General features: G+C 50.3%; 1 protein-coding gene across 2 annotated transcripts in view; it reads right to left on the bottom strand.

Moving 5' to 3' along the window:
• Window positions 1-616: 616 nt before the first annotated feature.
• Window positions 617-15,237, bottom strand: part of PHKG1 (phosphorylase kinase catalytic subunit gamma 1) — a 54,679-nt gene continuing 40,058 nt past the window's right edge. The window contains exons 9-10 of one of the 2 annotated variants that reach the window (XM_030222629.1): window positions 12,946-13,071; window positions 617-1,020 (exon numbers count right to left, since the gene is read on the bottom strand). In XM_030222629.1, the coding sequence (XP_030078489.1) occupies window positions 769-1,020; window positions 12,946-13,071 (378 nt within the window). In that variant the 3' untranslated portion in view covers window positions 617-768. The remainder of the gene's footprint in view (window positions 1,021-12,945; window positions 13,072-15,237) is intronic. The other variant, XM_030222628.1, reaches the window with a different exon arrangement.

Below are 15,237 nucleotides of genomic sequence, written 5' to 3'. Positions count from 1 at the left end.
GTCGGCCTTCCTTCCCTGCCTGTGTCGCAGGACACAGGCAGAGAAGAAGGACGGCAGCTCATCTGAGCTGTGTGCTGCGTTCCCGCGCTGTTTCAATAGCGAAGCAAGGGCCCGGCCCAGGTGGAGGGGTGGCCGTGACTCAGGTGGGGGAGCGTAGTGGTGACCTCGGAGGGGCAGCAGCGAGCTCGGCTGGGGGGGGGGGCCTTGCAGCGGCAAGGAGAAGGGGCCTTTCAACCCCCCCCCCCCCCCCCGGTCCTATACTAGCCCGTTTTTACGGGCTCAACGGCTAGTGTGATTATAAACGCCAGCATGACCAAACAAAAAGAAGAATTTTCAAAAATGGAATAAGTTGATTAGCTGACAATTTCATACTACCTTAATAAACACAAAACCCAAACCTGAGGAGAAATTGTTTAGTAGTTCTGTGTACCAATCAATCAGGAATTAAGCTGCAGCCAATCAGGCTCTAGGAACAATCTTGTGCAGCCAATCAACTTACAGGAGAATAAGTGTTTCCTGTAGGGCTGCTGCATTGGCTTCTCTAATTCATTTTCAAAATAATGTCATTATTTTTTTTAGTAATAATAAAAAGAACACATGACATTTTGGGGTATTTTATGCATTTTAATGTTCATTCAAAGAAAAATTCAATGTGCAGCAAAAGCTATTGTTGTCCATTTCTTTTAAATAATACCCGCCCCCAGCTTCTCTAGGTCATTAGACGAAAGAGGCCCATGTTGTGTCAGAGTTTCATGCAGTAGAACAAAGTTAGAATAATTCCCCCTCCTTAGCCAGGGCCAGCAGGATGGCCTTGGGCGCATTCTCAAAGAGCGCGGCCCTGTTCTGCTGCTCTCCCTTTTTCACCCAGTGGCCATAGATGCGGAAGGCACAGGCATCGATCAGCTTGCGGATGGGCTTCATGGCGTAGGGGTCCCGGATCACAATCTCCTTGGTAATGGGTTTCACTCGCCGGTAGTATTGGTAAATGCGCACGGAGGCCAGCACAGTCATACAGATCACCTGAAACAGAGAGGGGAATTTCCATGGACTGTGGGCTTAACTGGATTCAAAATGGTGACCATATAATACATGTCCCCTGTCAAGTATTTGATTCATTTATTTTCTGCTTAAGAAAAGACTGAGCAGTTCATGGGTTTTTGTTTTAAATCTACTGTTGCTATGTCACAGTGATGTCATGGCTTTTCCTGGACTGGTTTTCATAAATGCACACAATGATAGCAGTGGGTAACAAATTGTTTTTTGCAGGGGACAGTGTTGTTGCTATTTTAAAAAATTAGAATAGCCATACTCAATGCCTAGTTTGCTCAAAATAACAACCTATTCACTTACTGGCATATTACCTTTCTTGCATGTATATTCTGTTAGGGTTTTGTGTGTGTGTGGGGGGGGGGGAGGGGGGTTGTGTTTTTAGCCCAAAGATACTCATTTCCCTTTACACTCGTTGAGGGTAAAAGGTGTTCAAGACCCCATGTTGTTTTAATCATTTTCCATTATAAATGTAACTCCCTAATCCCTTATTTATCCTGTTTGTCTGTCTTCAATTGAGTGTAAGTGACAGTCCCTGCTCAACACAGCTTATCTGTTTGTGTACAGCGCTGTGTACGTCTAACAGTGCTATGGGAATGATAAGTTATAGTAGTAAACTCCCTATTTTAAAAACAAGTTCTTCACCTCCTCCTCTACTCGGCTGCTCATTCTACATTCGCATTTTGTCTATCATCTTGATGCTTGCACTGGATTCTGATGAGCAACAACAGCACCCGCAGGTGGGGCGTTGAAGCAAAATGGACTTTAAAATAACTGAAATCAGAGCCTGAAAGGGATGCAACAGTTTATTTTGCTTTAATCAGCAGCTGAATTAGTACCAGAACCCTACCCTCTCTCGTCTACAACCTTTGTTGACTTTTCCTTCTCAGATTTTGGCCAAAGTTGACTATCACTTGTCAACCTGGATTTAGCTGTGTCCCTCCCATGCTGTGGAATGTGGTTCTACCAGGTATCCTCCAGGTGCCAAATTGCTCTTTCAGGAGGCTACTAGTGTCATTGGGGGGGGGGGGGGGCGGCTTTTACTAAGGTGCGTTAGTGTTTTCAGCGAGTGCTAAAAATAGGTGTGCTCTAAATGCTAGAGACACCAATGTATTCCTATGGGCGTCTCTAGTATTTAGCACTCGCCTATTTTTAGCGTGCACTAAAAATGATAAAAGATCCCCTCAGTTCTTTGTTTCCATAGCATCTAGAGGTCCTTTGTATCCATGTGATCTAGTAATTGAGGGGCCCTTTTACTAAAGCTTAAGTGTGCGTTAACAGAATTAGCACATGCTACATACTAAGAAACCCATAGGTATAAACTGATAAACTGGGCTTCTTAGTGTACGCTAAGCTTTAGTAAGGTAAAATTATGTATCATACCTGATAATTTTCTTTCCATTAATCATAGCTGATCAATCCATAGACTTGTGGGTTGTGTCCATCTACCAGCAGGTGGAGATAGAGAGCAATCCTTTTGCCTCCCTATATGTGGTCATGTGCTGCCGGAAACTCCTCAGTATGTCGATATCAAAGCTCCATCCGCAGGACTCAGCACTTAGAGAATTACACCCACAAAGGGACACTCTGCCCAGCTCACCACCGCCGAAACGGGGGAGGGGAATTAACCCAGCTCATCCCCACACAAGTGGGGGAGGGGAATCCGTCCAGCTCATCCCCGCGGAGCGGGGGAGGGACACCACACCCGCCGATGCGGGGGGATCTGGCTTATCCTGCAACCGCAACCGCGGGAGGAGCTGACTGACCCTAACACCGCCGAAGCGGGAGGGGTACACAGCTGCCCTACAGCCGCACGAAGCGGGAGGGAGCGCCGGCAGAATTTAGGCCTCAATCCAGCCCCGTAAAACGGAGGGGGGAGGAATGCAGCAGCTCACTGTAACACAAAATCGTCTCAACTCCTGAAGAATCCAATTGAAAAAACTTGAACACAAAGTCCTCCTGAACAGGAACTGAAGACTAAACTTGAACCTGAAATGCAACCAGAATAAAAACAGTACAGATATCTGGGCGGGGCTATGGATTGATCAGCTATAATTAATGGAAAGAAAATTATCAGGTATGATACATAATTTTACCTTCCATATCATCATGCTGATCAATCCATAGACTGGTGGGATGTAATGAAGCAGTACTCACCCAGTGCGGGACATAGAAATCCCTGACCGCAACACTGAAGCTCCAAACCGGGCCTCCGCCCGAGCAGCCACAGTCAAGCGGTAATGCCTGGAGAAGGTATGAGCCGATGCCCAAGTTGCCGCCTTGCAAATCTCTTCCAAGGAGACGGACCCGACCTCTGCCATCGAGGCCGCCTGAGCTCTAGTGGAGTGAGCCTTCAGCCGGATAGGCGGCACCTTCCCCGCGGCCACATAAGCCGCTGCAATGGCTTCCTTGACCCATCTTGCCACTGTAGGCTTAGCAGCCTGCAGACCCTTACGAGGACCTGCAAACAGGACAAACAGATGATCCGACTTCCGGAAATCATTGGTCACTTCCAAGTATCTGATGATGACTCGTCTCACATCTAGATATTTGAGAGCAGAGTACTCCTCTAGGTAGTCCTCCCTACGAAAGGATGGGAGACAGAGCTGCTGATTCACTTGGAAGCGAGAAACAATCTTGGGCAGGAAGGAAGGCACTGTGCGAATAGACACTCCTGCCTCAGTGAACTGCAGAAAGGGCTCTCGACATGATAGCGCCTGGAGCTCGGAAACTCTTCTGGCTGAAGTGATAGCCACCAAAAAGACTGCTTTCAACGTCAGGTCTTTCAGAGATGCCCTCGACAAGGGTTCAAAAGGCGGCTTCTGCAAGGCTCTTAGCACTAGATTGAGATTCCACGCAGGCACCACTGAGTGCAGAGGAGGGCGCAGGTGATTAACTCCCTTGAGAAAGCGCACCACATCTGGCTGCGAAGCCAGGGAAGCACCCTTCAGGCGGCCCCTGAAGCAAGCCAGAGCCGCTACCTGGACTTTAAGGGAACTGAGCGACAGGCCTTTCTCCAGACCTTCTTGCAGGAACGCCAGCACTGAAGAAATTGGAGCAGTGAAGGGAGAAAGGGAGCCTGCCTCACACCACGATGCAAAGGTACGCCAAACCCTGGCGTAAGCAGTAGAAGTAGAGCGCTTCCTCACTCTCAGCATAGTGGCGATGACCTTGTCTGAGAAGCCTTTCTTCCTCAGACGCTGCCGCTCAATAGCCAGGCCGTAAGACCAAAGGGGGAGGGATCGTCCATCACCACGGGACCCTGATGCAACAGGCCCTGCTCTGCTGGCAGTCGCAGAGGTCCGTCCACTGAGAGCCTGATCAAGTCCGCATACCAGGGACGTCTGGGCCAGTCCGGACCCACCAGGATTACCCGGCCCGGATGCTTTGCCACCCGGTCTAGCACCCTGCCCAACATGGGCCAGGGCGGGAACACATAGAGTACTACTACTACTACTACTATTTAGCATTTCTATAGCGCTACAAGGCATACGCAGCGCTGCACAAACATAGAAGAAAGACAGTCCCTGCTCAAAGAGCTTACAATCTAATAGACAAAAAATAAATAAAGTAAGCAAATCAAATCAATTAATGTGAACGGGAAGGAAGAGAGGAGGGTAGGTGGGGGCGAGTGGTTACAAGTGGTTACGGGTCAAAAGCAATGTTAAAGAGGTGGGCTTTCAGTCTAGATTTAAAGGTGGCCAAGGATGGGGCAAGACGTAGGGGCTCAGGAAGTTTATTCCAGGCGTAGGGTGCAGCGAGACAGAAGGCGTGAAGTCTGGAGTTGGCAGTAGTGGAGAAGGGAACAGATAAGAAGGATTTATCCATGGAGCGGAGTGCACGGGAAGGGGTGTAGGGAAGGACGAGTGTGGAGAGATACTGGGGAGCAGCAGAGTGAATACATTTATAGGTTAGTAGAAGAAGTTTGAACAGGATGCGAAAACGGATAGGGAGCCAGTGAAGGGTCTTGAGGAGAGGGGTAGTATGAGTAAAGCGACCCTGGCGGAAGATGAGACGGGCAGCAGAGTTTTGAACCGACTGGAGAGGGGAGAGGTGACTAAGTGGGAGGCCAGCAAGAAGCAGATTGCAGTAGTCTAAACGAGAGGTGACAAGGGTGTGGATGAGGGTTTTGGTAGAGTGCTCGGAAAGAAAGGGGCGGATTTTACGAATGTTGTAAAGAAAGAAACGACAGGTCTTGGCGGTCTGCTGGATATGAGCAGAGAAGGAGAGGGAAGAGTCAAAGATGACCCCAAGGTTTCGAGCTGAGGAGTCAGGGAGAATGAGAGAGCCATCAACAGAAATAGAAAACGGGGGGAGCGGGGAGGTGGGTTTGGGGGGGAAAATGAGAAGCTCGGTTTTGGTCATATTTAATTTCAGGTGGCGTTGAGACATCCAGGCAGCAATGTCAGACAAGCACGCTGAAACTTTGGTTTGGATGCAAGGTGAGATATCAGGGGTAGAAAGGTAGATTTGGGAGTCATCAGCATAGAGATGGTAGGAAAAAGCCATGGGATGAGATTAATGAACCAAGGGAAGAAGTGTAGATAGAAAAGAGGAGGGGACCAAGAACAGAACCCTGAGGTACGCCGACAGGCAGAGGGATAGAAGTAGAAGAGGATCCACCAGAGTGAACACTAAAGGTGCGGAGGGAGAGGTAGGAAGAGAACCAGGAAAGGACAGAGCCCTGGAATCCAAGTGAGGACAGGGTATCGAGAAGTATGCTGTGATCGACAGTGTCAAAAGCAGCGGAAAGATCAAGAAGAATGAGGATGGAATATTGACCTCTGGATTTAGCCAGTAATAGGTCATTGGAGACTTTAGTAAGCGCAGTTTCGGTTGAGTGGAGAGGGCGAAAACCAGATTGTAATGGGTCAAGAATAGCATGTGAGGAGAGAAAATCAAGGCAGCGGCGGTGAACAGCACGCTCAAGTAATTTGGAGAGAAAAGGAAGGAGGGAGATGGGTCGGTAATTAGAGGGACAAGTAGGGTCAAGTGAAGGCTTCTTAAGGAGAGGTGTGACCACAGCATGTTTAAAGGCAGCAGGGACAGTCACAGTGGAAAGTGAGAGGTTGAGAATGTGACAGATAAAAGGAATAAGAGTAGGAGAGATGGCATTAAGAAGGTGGGTGGGAATGGGATCAGAGGAACAGGTGGTACATTTTGAGGAAGAAAGGAGAAGTGTAGTTTCCTCAATAGTAACTTCAGGAAAGGAGGAAAGGGAATGAGGGGAAGGAGAGAGAGGGGAACGGACTAGTGGAGGGAGAGCTGGTGAGGTAGAGAAAGCAAGGTTTATCTTTTGAACCTTGTCGTGAAAGAATTCAGCAAGGGTCTGAGGAGATAATGAAGGGGGAGTTGGGGGAGGGGGCACCTTGAGGAGAGAGTTCAATGTGGTGAAGAGAAGTCGAGGATTAGAGCCAAGAGAGTTAGTCAGTTGGATATAATAATCCTGTTTGGCACGTAAAAGAGCAGATTGGAAGGAGGTCAGCATGAACTTAAAGTGTAAGAAATCAGCAAGGGCCCGAGATTTCCGCCAGAGGCGTTCGGCGGAGCGGGTACAGGAACGTAGGTAGCGGATATTAGAAGTCAGCCAAGGTTGGGGTTTTGTACGCCTTACAGGGCGGGTCATCAAAGGTGCAAGAGTGTCTAAGGCAGAGGATAGAGTATTGTTGTAAGAAGAAACAGCCTTGTTGACAGACGTGGATGGTGCCACAGTAGAGAGGAGGTTTGAAACATGGGAGGATAGAGATGAAGGGTCAATATCGTGAAGATTCCTAGATAAATTAGATAGGATAGGACGGGACTGGGAGGGAGGAGATTTAAGTGTGAAAGTTATAAGATGGTGATCAGAGGAGGGATGATCAGAGGCAAGGAAACTAGAAGGTGAACAGTTGGAGGAGAAGATGAGATCAAGACAGTGACCATTTTGATGAGTGGGGGAGGTGGAGCATAGTTGGAGAGTAAAGGACGACGTTAAAGCGAGTAACTTGGAAATATAAGAGTTGGAAGGATCATTAGCAGGAATATTAAAGTCACCAAGGATGAGAGAGGGGGAGGAAGGATCATGGAAGAAGGCAAGCCAGGCGTCAAAGTCACTGAGAAAGGATGAAAGGGACTTATCAGGGGGACGATAAATGACCGCTATTCGAAGAGGCAGAGGAGAGAAAAGGCGGATAGAGTGGACTTCAAAGGAGGAAAAACAGTGAGATTGAGGTGGAAGAAGGGGTTGAAATCTGGAGGAGGGAGAGAGAAGTAGTCCAACACCGCCCCCACGGCCAGCAGGGCGAGGAGTATGTGAAAATAGATAACCGCCATGGCACAGGGCTGCGACTGAAGCAGAGTCATCAGGGCAGAGCCAGGTTTCTGTTATGGCGAGCAGATGGAGGTGACGCGAGATAAAGAGGTCCTGGATATAGGGGAGTTTGTTACAGATAGAGCGGGCATTCCATAGGGCACAAGAGAAAGGCGACCCTCAGGGGGAGGAATGCTGGCTTCGGCCTAACCCCTGGTAAGCCTTTCCTCAGCTGAGAGGTGCCCACCTCTACCACCGGCTGCCCTTCAGGTGCTGTGGAGGACTTGCAGCTCATCTGCATATCCTTACAGCCTTCTCCGGGGTGACACCCAGGTCCACCCCGATCCACTCAGGGCCTCCGCTCTAGGTGCCCAGCGCTCCCACCAGGTCCTGTGGAGGACTTGCAGCCCTTCTGCATTTCCTCACAGCTGTATCCGGGGTGACTCCAGTTCCACCCCAATCTTCCCAGGGCCTTCCCTCCAAGTGCACAGAGTTTCCAGGTGCTTTTTGGCTAGGATCAGGCGACCCTCAGGGGGAGGAATGCTGGCTTCGGCCTAACCCCTGGTAAGCCTTTCCTCAGCTGAGAGGTGCCCACCTCTACCACCGGCTGCCCTTCAGGTGCTGTGGAGGACTTGCAGGTCATCTGCATATCCTTACAGCCTTCTCCGGGGTGACACCCAGGTCCACCCCGATCCACTCAGGGCCTCCGCTCTAGGTGCGGCGCGCGGGGCATTTTTCTCTTTGTATCTAATCTTTTTCCAGTTGCTAAAGTACCTTAATCGTTTATGGCCCCTATTCACATTCTCTTCCTAGCTCTGTCCCTTCCTAATCTTTTCCCTCACCCCCTACCTCTCTCCGCTACAGGAACTCACTTCCCATCCATTGACTTCATCACCTCACCTTCTCTCCTACCCTCTTCCTCCCTCTTGGCTTTTAATCTCCGTCTCTTTCTTCCCTCCATTTTGCCTTCCCCATTCCACCTAAATACCTCTCGCCTTCGACGCCTTCGTGGCCACACTTCTCCTACTCTCCTCCGCTCTCTTTTACTCCTTCTCTTACTCTCAGCTGGTGACATCAATCCCAATCCTGGCCCTCCTCACCAACTATTATCCAAACTCTACAGATCTCACCGTGACCTCTCTAACCTCATCTCTATTCCTCTACTCCCCTCTTCTTCTCTGCCCTTCTCTTGCGCCCTATGGAATGCCCGCTCTATCTATAACAAACGCCCCTATAGAGAAGCTCCTGTGTCGGCCACTATTGGAGAAGAGCATCTACTCCCAGAGATCGAGGCTCCCGTCCTCTGCTGAAAAAGCGCGGCACTTGGCAATTGGCCGATGACGCCATCAGATCTAGGCTCGGCTGGCCCCAGCGCTTCGTGATGTCCAAGAACGCCTGAGCCGATAGCTACCACTCTCCGGGATCCAAGGTATGGCGACTGAGAAAGTCCGCCTTAACATTCATGACTCCAGCAATGTGGGCCGCCGACAGCTGTTCCAGGTTCGCTTTTACCCACTGGCATAGATTCATGGCCTCCTTGGCTAGAGGGGCGCTCTTGGTACCTCCCTGGCGATTGACATATGCCACAGCCGTGGCATTGTCCGACAGGACCCGTACTGGCTTCAACGCCAGTACCGGGAGAAACTCCAAAAGCGCCAACCGAATGGCTCCGAGTTCCAGGAGGTTGATATACCACTTTGCCTCTGCAGGAGACCAGAGCCCCTGCGCTGTCCTTCCCAAGCAATGGGCTCCCCAGCCCATCAAAGAGGCGTCCGTCGTGACGACAACCCACTCCGGGATCAAAAGAGGCATCCCTGCGGACAACTTGTCTGTCCTCAGCCACCAGCTCAGCGCCTTGCGCACCGCTAGGTCCAAGGGAAGGCGCACAGCGTAATCCTCCGACACTGGAGTCCAGCGCTGCAGCAGAGAGAGTTGTAGTGGTCTCATATGAACCCTGGCCCAGGGCACTACTTCCATCGTGGCCGTCATAGAGCCCAACAGCTGCACATAGTCCCAAGCCCGAAGATGAGAGGCTACCTGGAACTGGTCCACCTGAGCCTGAAGCTTGACAATTCGACTGTCCGGCAGGAACACTCTGCCCACTTGGGTGTCGAAAGGAACTCCCAGATATTCCAGGGACTGAGTTGGGCGCAGCTGGCTTTTCTCCCAGTTGATGATCCACCCCAGGGAGCTCAGAAGAGCAATCACCCGGTCTACAGCTCTGCCACACTCTGCATAAGAGGGGGCTCGGATCAACCAGTCGTGCAGATAAGGATGGACTTGTACTCCTTCCTTTCGTAGGAAGGCCGCGATGACCACCATTACTTTGGAGAAGGTCCGCGGAGCAGTAGCCAACCCGAACGGGAGGGCTCTGAACTGGAAGTGTCGGTCCAGGACTGCAAAACACAGAAAGCGTTGATGAGGTCAGATGGGAATATGCAGGTAAGCTTCCTTGATGTCCAAGGATGCCAGGAACTCCCCTGCCTTCACTGCCGCTGTAACAGAGCGGAGAGTCTCCATTCGGAAGTGCCGAACTTTCAAGGCCCGATTGACCCCTTTGAGGTCGAGGATAGGCCGTACAGAACCTCCTTTCTTTGGTACCACAAAGTAAATGGAGTAACGTCCCTTGCCAAGCTGATCTTCTGGCACCAGAACGACCACACCCAGGCGGATCAGATTGTCCAAAGTCTGCTGCACTGCCACAGCTTTGACCGGAGACTTGCAGGGAGAGTGTACAAACCCATCTCTTAAGGGTCGGCAGAACTCTAGCTTGTAGCCATCTCTGATGACTTCCAGCACCCAAGCGTCTGAAGTTACCCTGGTCCACTCGCCCAGAAACGAGGACAGGCGTCCTCCAATCTGCACTGGGCCATGGACCAGGACCCCGTCATTGGGTACGAGACCCTGGGGGAGGACCGGAGGAAGCACCTCCGGGACGGCAGTCTCTGCAAAAGGAATGCTACTTGGGGGAGAAGTTCCTCTTGAAGGAAGAGGGGGCAGAGGAGCCCGACTTGCCCGGGCGATACCGACGGGCTTCCTGAAACCGTCCTTTGGAGTTACCGGGGCGAGCACCACTGGCCCGAGCCCTGACCTATGGTAACCTCTTGCCCTTAGACGTGCCGAGATCGGTCACAATTTTGTCCAGCTCGACCCCAAAAAGCAGCTTGCCTTTAAAAGGCAACTTAGCCAGGCGAGACTTAGAGGCGTGGTCCGCAGACCAATGCTTCAGCCAAAGCCACCGCCGAGCAGAGACTGTCTGAGCCATACCTTTAGCTGAGGCTCTCAAGACATCATACAGCAAGTCTGCCAAATAAGCCAAGCCCGATTCCAGGGCCGGCCAATCATCCCTCAAGGAAGGATCCGAGGGGGAAGCCCGCTGCACAATCGTCAGGCACGCCCTGGCCACATAGGAACCGCAAACTGAGGCCTGCAAACTTAAAGCAGCCACCTCGAAGGACGACCTTAAGGCCGCCTCCAATCTTCTGTCTTGGGCGTCCTTTAGGGCCGTGCCACCTTCCACCGGCAACGCCGTTTTCTTAGTCACCGCAGTGATTAAAGAATCCACGGTAGGCCAAAGAAAGGCCTCCCATTCACCTTCAGGCAGAGGATAGAGGCGGGACATAGCCCTAGCCACTTTGAGGCTTGCTTCTGGGACATCCCATTGAGCTGAAATCAAGGTGCGCATGGCCTCATGCACGTGGAAGGTTCTAGGCGGGCGCTTCGTCCCCAGCATAATGGCGGAGCCAACAGAGGCTGAGGGAGAGACGTCCTCCGGAGAGGAAATCTTCAAAATGCTCATGGCCTGCAGTAACAGGTTGGGCAAATCCTCTGAGCGAAAGATCCGCGCTGCAGAGGGGTCATTCGCTCCATCCGAGTGGGAATCCGTCTCCTCCAAGGAATCCCCAAAGGACCGTTGGGAGAAAGATACGCTGCCCTCATCTACATCAGAGGAGACAGAGTCCTCTAGGGCCTGGAAATCCACCCGAGGGCGTTTGCTTCCGGAGGCCTCAACCCCTTTATCAGACAGGGGGGCAGGGGCAGTGTTTTGCATAAGAAAAGCCTGATGCAGCAGCAAAATGAACTCAGGGGAGAATCCCCCCGAACAGTGCACTTCTGCAGCTTGGGCCACGGCCCTAGCCGCACCCTCAACCGGCGCTCGCAAGAGTGGGGGAGAAACGTGCTGCGCATCCAAATTGGCGTCTGGCCCGAAACTCCGAGAAGGAGCCGCGCGGGAAGAACGGCGCTTAACTTTGGCCGCTTTCTTACCGTCGCCCGAATCAAGGGCGACCATAGTATTAACGTCTCCCAGCTCGAGGGCGGCCCAAGAAGAAGCCGTCCGAGCAGAGTGGCCGGCCAACATGGAGTGGGCGAGCAGCGGGGGATGGGCGCTTATGGCGGGAAAAACTGCCGCACCGGAGGAAGAACCGGGACACTGACCGGACTCCAAACTGATGCTTAAAGGCGATTCAGGTTTTGAAATCCCCGCATCCCCGCTAGACGCACCCACGCGGTCCGGGGAGCGAATCCTCGCGCCCTCGCCCTCCGACGCCATAAGCCACGTGGAGACCGAACAGGGAACCCCCTGCCCGCTATAAAAAGGTAAAATTACCTGCTTCTCGCTCCGAGCTGTAACGAACTGGTGTCCCAGTGAGCAGCTGCAATAAACGTTGAAATAAACGCCCTTAAGGACGTCCCAAATTTTTTTTTTTTTTTTAACGGAGCCAGCGGGAGGGGGGAGAAAAGGAGGGACCTGGCACCACCAGGTTTGCACTTGCTCAAGAAGAGCCCTCAACCCCAGGTACTCAACAAAACCTAAAAATTAGGCTTGGAGACCTAGCCAGAGCTGCTGCTGTGTGTGACCACCACCTGCTGAGATGAGAACATACTGAGGAGTTTCCGGCAGCACATGACCACATGTAGGGAGGCAAAAGGATTGCTCTCTATCTCCACCTGCTGGTAGATGGACACAACCCACCAGTCTATGGATTGATCAGCATGATGATATGGAAAAAGGCCCCTAAAAGATTTGTTGAATGGAGAGCTGCCCAGGTGGTGTGTCCACACAGGGCACTGGGGAGAGAGGGGTACAGAAATTGCTTCCCATCCAGGTCTCCCCTGCTGTGGATATGGCGCAGTTGGCGGGGGACACCAGTTGATTTGTCGCACAGGGCGCAATTGTGGCTGAGGACAATCCTGGTTGATTCTTAAGGGCAGGTTGAACCTGATCTATTTTGGTAATATTTTTATCAAGATAGTCAGCTTTGCATATTGTGATTGTTTAGCTGGATTTTATATGATTTATTATAATCTATAACTCATCGTAACATTCCTTGAAATAATATGGTGAGTAATCAAGTCTCTGTTTTTAAATATAGTCTGCGGAAAGGGGAAAGAAACAGAGAGGAGGAGTGGCCTAGTGGTTAGGGTGGTGGACTTTAGGCCTGGGGAACTGAGGAACTGAGTTCAATTCCCGGCACAGGCAGCTCCTTGTGACTCTGGGCAAGTCACTTAACCCTCCATTGCCTGCCGCATTGAGCCTGCCATGAGTGGGAAAGTGTGGGGTACAAATGTAACAAAAAAAAAATGAGTTTTGAGAAGAGCCTGGGTACCTTGAATTTTCTGTAAGGGCTGAAATGTCGTACTTCCTCCACCACGTATTGTTGAAAGAAGGGGTGTGCCAGTGCCTCCTCAGCTGTGAACCTCATGTCTGGATTCACCACAAGCATCCGAGCAATCTGGAGACAAGGAAATCCAATTATGTTTATGAATCTCACCTTTGTGACCTTAAATCACTGGTAATGAAACTGGTTCTCTCCCACCCACCCCCACCCCAAATCATATCTGCAACACATCAAGATACAGGACACGTCCCCCTCTCTACCTAATCTCCAGACCACGAATGATGGTATTAGATCAAGGCTCGACAAATCCCAGGCGCCAGGACGCCATGGCATCTAGAAATTGCACCCTTGTGACCGATCTCTTGCCCTCAAATTTATATTACCTGTTTTCTAAGGGAGCTCAAAAATATTTCCTTCCTGTCTGCAGCGGATCAGTGCGCTGTTGTAAGCTTGAGCCGCATGATACAGGAAGGTTGGGTGCTCTCACAGCCTCATGAGGCTTGAAATGGTAATAGTTCCTGAACTTCCTGCTAGAGAATGACACAGGGACAGAGACAGAGCCTGAGGGGACAGATCCCATGATGACAGGGCAGGGATGAGGACAGAGCCCACGGGGATGAACTTTGTCCCCGTGTCATTCTCTACTTTGAAGCCTGTTAATGAACTGGACTGTTATTTATGTTTGAGTGATGCAGACGATATTTTGATTTTTTTTTTTTTTTTTTTGGAAAAGCAAGAAATATGCTGGCCACAACTGGCAAAATTTGCATGGGGGATCCTGTACATTCCTGCTACCAGCACATCTGAGAAGACATCTTCTTCTAGTGCAGGAAAAACTGGAAGACAGGAGAGCTAGTCTGAATCCTGAGGGTCGATGACTTAGTCATCCAAAGATTAAAAAATCATCAGTGCTTCATACAGCATATTTCTCCCCCATTAGGGCATACAGAGTGGGTTGTATTTTGTACCCCTGGATATTTTAACAGGGTGAATTAGGATTCCTTGGGGTAGCAGAAGTCAGTCAGCTATAGTTGAGGTTGAAAGGGTGGTGGGGTTATAACTACTCATTGCTATTATTGTTTTCTATTTGTGATTTATAAAGAACAGTTGCACAGCTTATTGTTCCTTTTTATATTTTAATAAAAATGTAAATATAAAATCATAAGTGTTCAAAGCTTCTGCAGATAAGGACAGAACTTGCGGGAAAGGACAAACGTCCCCGTGTCATTCTCTACTTTCTGCACCACGTGGCTCAAGCTTACAACAGTGAGCTGAACCACCATGGGTAAGTGGTAAGATGCCCAACAGCATGATGCAAAAGACAGAAAGACTGCATGAAGGCAGGAGGGAGAGTGAGTTATATGAGACAGACTGGGGGGGGGGGGGGGGGGGGGGATATGAGAGAGCAGGACCCATGCCATGATGATATGTGAAATGGTACCTCTTTGCCTCACCTATCAGATGGGTAATGTCACACTGCTGACAACATGCCTCCAGAAGGGAAAGTTCTAGGTTTGGGCTGTAATGTGCAGTGGTACCTTTTACTCACAGAATGGGAAAAGAGCCTTAGTAAATTAGTTTCTAAAGGAGCCGCTGCTGATCAAAGAGAGGGGATTCTGTCCCCCACCCACCACCACCAATATACATCAGTTTCACTGTGAACAAGTTTGGGTGAGGGGTGGAGGAGAAACGAAAGAGGTTTCAGCCTCTGGCTCCTAGATTCAGTGAAAATTTGTTGAGGCCTAGATTAGATCATTAAAAGGAAGCACAGGTCAGTTGGGAGGTTCCTAAAAACAAAATCTTCAGATCACAAAATCTCATTCACCTTTCTGTAGTATTTGGGGTGACATGAGAGATACAATGGCCGACCTATTATCTAACCACTTTGGAACATGAGGAAGGTTGGATATGGGAAAAGTTGAATATTAATGTAGTCTACATAGTAAATGGTGGCAGATAAAGACTACCCAACAGTCACACTTATTATCAAGTCATGCTTAAACCAACAGTGAATGTGATATTAAAAAAAAAACTTGATCATTGTCTCTTTGGCATTTCTGGGACAGACTGTAGAAGTCCACCTAGCCTTGTCCTTAGGTTCCAACTACTGAAGTTGCCATCAAAGCCCACTCCAGCCTATCCAAATCTGTTGTGGGACACAAACCATAAAAGTCTGCCCAGCACAGTCCTCATATTCCAAATATGAGGACAGCCCATCCTCCACTGGCTTTTGCCATATATGGGACCCAGACCGTAAACACTTGCCCAGCACCGGCCTTA

Source organism: Microcaecilia unicolor, chromosome 13 (genome assembly GCF_901765095.1).
Source record: "Microcaecilia unicolor chromosome 13, aMicUni1.1, whole genome shotgun sequence".
In the NCBI taxonomy this organism is placed as follows: Eukaryota; Metazoa; Chordata; class Amphibia; order Gymnophiona; family Siphonopidae; genus Microcaecilia; species Microcaecilia unicolor.
This window is presented reverse-complemented; position numbering and strand designations above follow the sequence as displayed.